Source organism: Cucumis melo, chromosome 10, assembly GCF_025177605.1.
Source record: "Cucumis melo cultivar AY chromosome 10, USDA_Cmelo_AY_1.0, whole genome shotgun sequence".
NCBI lineage: Eukaryota > Viridiplantae > Streptophyta > Magnoliopsida > Cucurbitales > Cucurbitaceae > Cucumis > Cucumis melo.
In genome coordinates, this window is record NC_066866.1 from 2,733,636 (window position 1) to 2,743,076 (window position 9,441).

General features: G+C 31.2%; 2 protein-coding genes across 2 annotated transcripts; one reads left to right on the plus strand and one right to left on the minus strand.

Moving 5' to 3' along the window:
• The first annotated feature begins 1,746 nt into the window (after positions 1-1,746).
• On the plus strand, positions 1,747-4,852 carry LOC103489103 (uncharacterized). Its single transcript, XM_008448111.3, has 2 exons — positions 1,747-3,077; positions 4,522-4,852. The coding sequence occupies exons 1-2, from the start codon at positions 2,217-2,219 to the stop codon at positions 4,654-4,656; spliced, it is 996 nt and encodes a 331-aa protein (XP_008446333.2). The 5' UTR covers positions 1,747-2,216; the 3' UTR covers positions 4,657-4,852.
• Positions 4,853-6,995: 2,143 nt separating this feature from the next.
• On the minus strand, positions 6,996-7,896 carry LOC103489102 (uncharacterized). The gene has a single exon (XM_008448110.3). It carries the CDS (start codon positions 7,788-7,790, stop codon positions 7,248-7,250), a length of 543 nt encoding a protein of 180 aa, XP_008446332.2. The 5' UTR covers positions 7,791-7,896; the 3' UTR covers positions 6,996-7,247.
• Between the last annotated feature and the right edge of the window lie 1,545 nt (positions 7,897-9,441).

Genomic DNA, 9,441 nt, shown 5'->3' on the forward strand with positions numbered 1-9,441 from the left:
AAATGAATTTTTCTTTAATCCTATTTCTAGCAAGTACATCCTAAAAAGATGGTTAAGGAAATAAAAACCAAAACCTTAAAATGGAGAAAGCATCCCCTTATTGAACCAATCTCGGACACTCATACTGAATAAAGAACCTATGAAGGTATGACATTAGATACTGCTAATTTAAACTTGTTCGAACACTTTCCAATGAGAAATTGGTTCCTTTCAGGCAAGTACATTGCGTGAGAAATTTGAACTCAATGCATGGGAAAAACGTTCGATATGCCAAAAACGCACATTTATTCGACCATTTTGTAGTTTCTTCTCTCCTACTATCCAGCATCCATGGATGGTATATTGATTATGCTATATATAAAGTCCATAAGTTCCTATTTAATCTACAAAGCTTAAAATGCGTTTTGAATTTTTCAAATTGAAAACTATCCCTACCTATCAATGATAACAACTATTTATTTAAAAATTATTACTAATGACTATAGTTAGTAAATATCACTTGTATGTTAAATAGTTACTATCGGTGATATCTTGTCATTATTTTTTTTTTCTTAAATTGAAAGCTAATAGCAACTGATATTCCTAATACATATTATAAGTAACTTTTCTATATTCTTATCAACGTAAAATGTTATCAGTAACATGATTATATTTATTGTCTAATTTGTGTTATTTGGTACTGTTTTTCTTCAAAATATTAGTATTTTATCAATAAAATCGTTTATTATTTAATTTAAACCATTATGGAGGGAAATCTTTAATTTAATTTTAAGAGGGATAGAAATACAAACTTATTTAATTATAATTTCTAAGAGAAATCGTAAAAATGACAAAATGTTGAAAAATATTTATGTTTGATAAAATTTTAGATTCTAACTCTATCCATATTAAAATTTTATAAATATTTTAATTTATTTTGTTAATTTTGAAAATGTGATTATTTATGTTTTTAGTTGGACCTTAACCAAAATAATGTTATTTTGCAAACTTATTACCAAAATATGGTTGTTTGCAAACTTATTACCAAATTGTTGCCTTTTTTTTTTTAAATTTTTTTTAATAGGGCGAGTCTTAGACTCGCCCTTGTTGTTTTAGAATCAAGGTTGTACATAGACTCGCCCTTCTATATTTTTTTTAAAAAAAATTCAAGTAGGGCGTAGCATGCTTTTCCTGCCACTTTGGTCACGGGTTGCATGCACTATTTTTTTTTTTTTTAAATGAATGAGGGCGAGTCTAGACTCGCCCTCTTTTCTACATTTTTCTTTTTGCATAAAGAGGGCGAGTCTTAAACTCGCCCTCTGTCTTTTTTATAAAAAAAATATAGAAGGGCGAGTCTTCATGCAAAAAGAAAAATTAAAAAAAAAAAACAACAACATTTTCGTAATAAGTTTAGGAAGAACATTATTTTGGTAATATGTTTTAAAAAAAGCATTATTCTTATGATCTGTTCTTTTTAGTTAATCAATAAACATTAGAACTTGCATCCATTACACAAAAAATGGGTAATAAAGTTGAGTAGTTTGAGTGATAGGTAAAAGTAGGTTTTAAAGAGTTGAGGTTGACAATTTGTAGGATGTTTTACATCTGTTTATGTTCAATCAAAATAAGGCAACCATCTTTAATATAACTTTACATATTTTAAGTAATTCCACAAAAATTAGTTACTTGAATTCAATTAAGAGATTCTTTATAGCTAATTTTCAGGCAAATTAATTTGTGTAGGGATTCAATTAACTACTTCACTTCAGCTACTTTGTATACTTCATTTCGTCTATTTTGAGTTTAATCGGCGGCGGCGGCGGCGGCGGCGGCGGCGAGTTCATCCAAAACGCCCAAACTAATCTTCCATTTTTCTTTCCTTTTGTCTTTTTGTCCACCACCTATTGTTTTCTACTTCGAATTCAATCAAACCCATTACGGCATTATCCAAATCCCCTGTTCTCAACTCCACCATTGCTTCCTCTGTGCCTCTGTTTTTTGATACTTTGTAGTCGAATTCGAAGATTCCACGAAGTTGGGTCAGATTAGATTCGGGGGTTTATCGGTTTTCTTATATTCTCAGTGGGTTGAATCTTCTTTTGACTTATTTTCCTTCCGTTTCTGTTGGGGTCAAACCATTTTTGTGTGTTTGGCTTCTTAAAGTGTATAACCTATTTCTTCTGCTTTTCCCTTTTTCGTTTCTGTTTGTTGGTTGAGGAGCTTGTGTGCTGGCCGCCATGGGAGGAGCAGTCGGTTCTGAGTTTCAGGATTGGGAGTTACTGCTCCATGATTCGATCCCCGAAACTGCCTTGACTGCGGCTGAGTTTTCTGGAGAGAAATCGACCCATTTTGGTGGAATTGAAGGTGAGTCCGGTTCCTATAGCATAATCAAATCCGACTACTTTTCTCTTGATAATCAGGGGCGGCGAGGGAAAACTGAACCTGAGCGTGATCTTAGCGAAGAGGAGGATTCAGTAGAAGCGAATAATCCTAGTTGGATAGATCCGAGTTCCGATAATAGGTATGATCGGGTAAATTCGGGCGAATTATGGTCCGATTCTAGTAGGATTAGGTCGGATGAGCGTAAAGTTAATGAACTCAATTCGAAGACTGAGTCTAGAATCGCAGAATTTCTGCAAGGTGATAAGGAACTGAATGGTAGTATAGAGTCCCATGAGGACAACATCAGTGGTTCTGATCCCAATATTGAACTAGCTTTTGAAGAATTGGATGAAATTGGAGCCCAAAGCAAGGATTTGAGCAATTTCTGGTGTGAGTCTAGTGGGGATTTTGATCAAAGTGGCTCAAAAGTAGTGAAATTGGAAGAAGGGAAAGAGCAGTTGGAAGAGAACAAGACTGTCCAAGTTGAAGAAACAAAAGTCAATACAGAATCTGGGAGTGAGGTTGGAGAAAAGAGGAAAGTAGTTTGGTGGAAGGTCCCGTTTGAGGTATTTAACTACTGCTTGTTTAAGGCAAGCCCCGTCTGGTCATTCTCTCTAGCAGCTGCTTTGATGGGTTTCATTATTCTAGGAAGGAAGCTCTATAAAATGAAGAGAAAGAGCCAGAGCTTGCACTTGAAGGTTATCTTGGATGAGAAGGTAAATTCCGTATGAATACATACAGCAAAGATTTTCTTTACTGTTCGTTTAAATTTGTTTGTTCTCTTTTGCCTGATGTTATTTCTTTGTTTATTTGCACTTTTTTCGAAGTAACAATTTGTTTATTGTGCTGCATATTTATGGTTCTCTTACTTGGTAAGGGTAATAATTTGGGTGAAAATCTAGTGTTTTTGTTTATAATGTGATATGTGAATCAAGTTTAGCAGAACGTTGCCCAGGCTCGTTGTTAGAGTATGTGAGTGGTGATTTAGTTGTTTGCAGTGGTCGGGCATCTCATAGGAATGTCATTAGTGGGGTATTAAGTGTACATTAGTAATTAGTTGAGTAGTTAGTTATGGAGGCTTTTTTATAAATAGATGTGGAGGGGAATGGAGAAGGTAGGCTATATGTTAATGAGTGAATTAGAGCTTGAGTGTGATCTCAAGATTTTAGAGTCCAAGTACCTCAAATCACTTGGTTTATCTTGTATTTTTGTTATCCTTTATATTCAATATATCCAGGTTCTATCCGGATCAAACCGTTGATGTCTACTCCTTACATTTATGTGCCAAAATGTGAATCAAGTTTGATACACTATGCTGTTAGTTGACTTGCTGTCAACCTTTGTCTTTTTGGAGATTGCTTTGTTTTGTTTTGTTCTGTTTATTCTTTTATTATTTTTTGAAACTTTGTTGTGTAGCCTAGTTTTGAGGGATATATTAGCTTCTCCCTTCTCCATTTGTTCAAGTTTAGCGTTCAATTTGGATTAAAATGATGCCCTAAGCCTTGAGTCACTCCTCTTTTTTCGAGTACTAATTGCTACACACTGAAGAAATTCTGGAAGCTGTTGCTTGTTGGGTTTGTTGGGCCGCGAATCAAGTTTAATACAGTGTCGACCAAGCTAGTTGTTTGTTTACATAGGTGGTGATTCAGTTCGTTTGGGTTGACAGGTTCGGTAACTCGGGCATCGAGTTATCGGTGTCAACTCCTCATTGGTGTGCCAAAATGTGAATCAAGTTGAATATACTATGCCATTAGTTAACTTGTGTTAGATACTTAAGCACCTTGAAAAACCACACCTTAAAAGCCAGCTGTTGGAGTGGGAGAGCCAAGCCACTTAAGTACTACATTGGTCATACCATTTTAACCAACTACTTTGGTTCCTAACAACCTTGCTGTGAACTTTTTCTTTTTGGAGATATAAAGTTGGGGAATTTATTCTTTGGTTTCTTCTCTTGGAACTTTGTAGTGTAGCTTGGTCTGAGGCAGATATTGGCTTCTCCATTTGTTCAAGTTTAGCATTCAATTTAGATCAAAATCACACCTTAAGAAAACTTAGGCAGGAGCCACTCATCTTTCATGGGTACTCTCTTGGGGTTCCCATCTTTTCTGTTTCAAGTTTAGAAGATATTTATTGACCCCCTGAATTAATTACTACTTGCAGAAGGGATCTTCTCCATTCATGAGTCGAGCTGCTCGTCTCAACGAAGCCTTTTCGGTTGTGAGGCGTGTTTCAATCATCCGACCTGCTCTTCCTGCTGCTGGGATAAACCCATGGCCTGCAATGAGCTTGAGTTGAGAATGCTTCCCACAACTGATAATGCAGATGAAGTTAAACCAATAGTGTATGTGTTCTCTGTCTATGTATATATACATAAAGAATGTAGTATTCTACAGGTTCCCACCCGATTTCTGTACCCATACAACATACTTTAATTGAGGGTTTCTTTAGAGCTTTTATTATATAACATTCACTATCTTTGTTTTTTACACAATGTTTCTTTTTAAATTTCATGATATTGTCATCCAGAAAACTTTCAAACAAATTACTTGTTTCATATTTTAATCATTTCAATTGGGTTATGTTCGGTTTTGGTAAAAAATGGTTGAAATTTCAAAGCAAAACATCTTTTGTTTGCAACCACTCAAATATAAAAGAAATCAATTAACAAATAAATACATAAATTTTATTGTGGAGGATACTATAAATGCCTAAGATATTTTCTTGACCATTTTCTTTTAAATATAGACCAATAATTTAGTTTTCAACCTTTATCACTTCATTCATTCGTAAAAATTAACATAACAAATTGCGGAGGTTTTTGAATTCTCAATCTAATGCAAAATTATAAATATCTTTGACTTCCCGACAAAATAATAATATTCACCATCACAATTAAAGTTGACTGGACCACGATGAAACTTGTGGACAAATTATAACGTAGTCGTATCTTTTTCTGTTTTTTGAAGCACTTCAACGTAAGATATCGATGTCAACAAAAACATTGAAATCTTAATTTTAACGAAATTTCCACTATCGATAAAATTCAATTCTATATATATATATACACACACTAAATTTAAATCAGTGATATTTTGTTGTTTGATAATTAAGTTCTATGGATTTCTTTTAAAATATAGTAAAAATATTGACAACTTGTGTAGTTATAAAAAGAAGTCGAAGTATGAACATTTTGATGAAAAATTGATAGTAGGGTTAGGAGGAGTCACCCACCAATAACACAATTGAAAGCTGCAATGATTTAAGGTGTCTGAAAGTGGATTAATAATTTATTTTCATAATAATAATTCATTGGTAGAAACTATAAAGTGATAATTGTCTAATATCTATTTCTTTTTTTTTTTCAAAGGGAAATAATTGACTCATTGCATTTTTACTTTTATGGACAGAGAGATGGCTTCAAAAGCACTCCAATATTATGGAATTGACATTTGACTGCACTAAAAAATCAAATTAAAAATACATATAATCATTATTATTATTATTATTTTCTTCATTTCACATTTCTATTGTGTTATGTGAACTGTTTCTATGTACTTATTATGTTGTTTTCATTCTTTGATTAATTGTCTAAGACATTAGGATAGAAGCCACAATAAAAAAAAAAAAAAGCAATCAATCAATTTGAATGTTGTTGTTGTTTTGAGAAAAGAAAAAAAGAAAAATGGTTCAAGTTGTTTAATTTGTATTGTGTGGTGTGTGTTCTCATTTTCCATTCATTTTCTGTTGGGTTTCCTCTTCTTCTTCTTCTTCTTCATTTTTCTTTTTATTGATAGATTATTGGATTCGGTCATTTATTTTAAAATGTAAAATTCGATTTCAAAGTCTTTCCCTAAATTTTGAAAGATTGATGGGTCAATTCATCATCATTTTCTCTATATAAAAACATTAAATTTTAAATAATAACCTTTTTATTTATATATATAAAGATTTGTTATTAATAAAGCAAAAGTTTGGTACAACCAAAATTTCTCATTCACAGAATAAATAAAATAAAACAAAACATTATTTCCATCTATTTATGTTTTTTAAAACTTTTTCATGTTTAGTTAAATAAGTTGTAAGAAGACAACTTGAGTATGTAAAAATCAAATGACTATCAATTTAAGTCTAAATCAAACAAAATGGAGTCTTTTTTAAAACAAATTTAGCCTCATATAAAAAAAATAAAAATAAAAACCTTTTTTTTAAAAAAAGAAATAAATATATAGATTTTCATGGAAATAATTATTTCTTATCTAATTTTGAGGTTAGAAGCATTTTAAAAATTAACAAACTAAACTAAACTTGTACTTTAACCAAAGTTTAATTACAAATACATCAAATTGAGTAACCTAATTTTTATTTATTTATTTTTCTTTTTCTTGTAGATCTCATCCATAGGAAATATGAGAGACCAAACTTAATAAATAATAATTATATGAAAATAGAATAATAAAATGAGAGGCCATCTTATATTATATTTCTCTTTTTCATCTCCTTCCATTACTCAATTAAAGTTGGTCACATGACAACTTCTTTTTCTTTATTAAAACATAATGAAATTATTTATTTGTAATGAAGGAGTTGAAGGGAAGAGGAAGAAGAAGAAGAAGAAGAAGCAAATGGATGAATAATTAATTAAGGAGATTGTTGAAACTGTTGATTTCATTCTAATTAAGATGATTGAAATTCAGACTACTCTTCCCATTTCCTTAGAACAGAGATGATGAGTTTCCAACCCTTCTTTCAATCAATATGATTAATAATCCTCTCCTTTTCTTGTTCTTTTTTTTTTTTCTCTTCTTTTTCTTTTTTGAATTGTTCTTCTAACACTGAATAATTTACTCCTACAATATGATTCCATAAATAATAGAAGAAGAAAAAGGCTACATAAAAAGCTGAGATTGAAACAAAGTATAGTAATTAGCAGCTTCATCTTCCAATTCCCACAAAGCATCACACAAAGCCACTCCATCAACTCCATTATCACCCACAAAAAACTCTCCATTTGGAATCCCAAGTTCATCATCTGAAGCCTCCAGAAGGTGTCTCATAACTTTTTCTCTTTCACCATCTTCTTCTAATTCCTCCTTGTTGATAATACATTTAGGGGAATTAGCTACAGACGAAGAAGAAGAAGAAGAAGAAGAAGAAGAAGAAGATGATGATGAAGAACAATCTTGTAGAGAAACAGAAACAGAGTGTGTAAGTCCAGTCTGTGTTGTTTGTGTTTGTTGGATGATTGGAGAAGAGATTTCTTGTTGGAGGGTGGTGATGATTGAGGATAAATCATCAATAATTTCTTCTTCTTGTTCTTCTTGTTCTTCTAAAAGGGATAGGATTTGATTGTAGGACTTTTGGCGTTTGAGTTCTTCTCCTTCCCTCACATCCTCGGTTTCTGCATCGCTTCTCTGGCGTTTTGATGCCATTTGTGTGTTTCGTTGTGTGTAAAACAAAGAGGAATTGATTTGAATAGAGAAGAAAAAAGATGAGGAGAGAGAGTGGAGGAAGAGAAGGGTTAAATAGAGCCCAAGAATTTTAGGTCAAATTCTAAATTTTATAATTAAATAAATAAAAGAAAAGAACCTCTAGATATTTTATTATTGTTGCATTTCAATTTCATTATTGCCAACACAACAACAAAGAAAGAAATAAAGAAAGAAAGATGCCCAATTTCTTTTCCTTTTTCTTTTTCTTTTTCTTTTTATTACTAATTTTTTTAAAAAATAATAAAGCAATATTTGCTTCCCAATTAATTAATTAGACGAAAAGTATATATATTGTTTGGTCTTTCTGTTTTAGTTTTACGTTTTAACCTTAATTTAGTTCCCATTTTGTTTTAATTTAGTCTTAGATTTACCTTTTCAAAAATTATCAAAAACAATACATTTCAAATTCTTTTAAAATATTTTAATTTAATTTATTATATTTAAAAAATGACAATTTTAATTTCTTTATTAAAAATTAAAAGAGTTAGAGTTTATCAAAGACTATTCAACTCTCCCACTTTAAGGTTTACACAGTTACCCAAAACTTCACATTTTTCTCCCTCTTTTGTGCATTTATCGAAGACATAATTATCCTACAACTAATTACCCTAAACACAAATTTTTTAACTCTAACCTATTAACTTCACATTTAAGAATTCAACTCACTACCTGAGACACCTAAAAATTTAAATTATTTTCATCACTAATAACCTTTAATTTTCTCATCATAATTATCGTGGACAAACAAAAAAATATATGCATACAAATTTACTTGTTTTACTACCCATTTGTAAACTAAAAGTGAACAATTTTATTATACAAAATATGACAAATACGTAATTAATTTGAGTTTTAATGATATCGGTTCTTCAAAGTTCAAATCCATGTATAACAAATTCATAATATGAAAAGAAATTTAGAAAGATAGATAAATCAAAAAGATATAGTAAGTATTTATGTATAGATAAAAACATAAAAACATGGGATATTGCGCAGCTCGTGAGTTGTTGGGGCTTTTTTGCAGTTGGGGACTGACTCAATTTGTTTTCTTACTTACAACACCTAATAGAAAAATTGACATATGGAGATATGGACTCAACATAACATAAACCCTTTACTTTCTCTTTCTTTTTTTTCTTTTTTTTTTTTTTTCTTTTCTTTACTTTTTAACAGTTTACTATTTACAATAACACTCTACTTCTGACAAAAGCAAATACCCAAAAAACAAAACAAAACGACAACTAATCTTAAATTCTTTTTTAAAAATAATTTTAAGGAAGAAAAGAAAGAAAGAAAAAAAGTCTGTTCGGAGCTCTACTGTGTTTGGCTGTTCATCAACCAGAATCCTGCCACCCCAATTGCTAGAATCTCTTTTCCAACCACCCATTTCATATCTTTTTTTTCTTTTTCTTTTTTTTTTCTCTATGAAACTGAGTTATATATATATATATATATTAAATGAATTCATTTGAAAAAGAAAAGGGCTGGAGATTTTTATTTGTTGTGTGGTCGCTATCTGTTTTCACTGAACAACAACCTCCCTCTCTCCTAAGTCCTACTCATCTGTTTTTAAAGAGGTGTCGGTGTTCAT

Coding starts and splice junctions, on each gene's coding strand:
- LOC103489102 (XM_008448110.3), bottom strand. CDS start 7,790: ATGGCATCAAAACGCCAGAGAAGCGATGCAGAAACCGAGGATGTGAGG.
- LOC103489103 (XM_008448111.3), top strand. CDS start 2,217: ATGGGAGGAGCAGTCGGTTCTGAGTTTCAGGATTGGGAGTTACTGCTC. Junction 3,078..4,521: donor AGGTTATCTTGGATGAGAAG/GTAAATTCCGTA, acceptor TACTACTTGCAG/AAGGGATCTTCTCCATTCAT.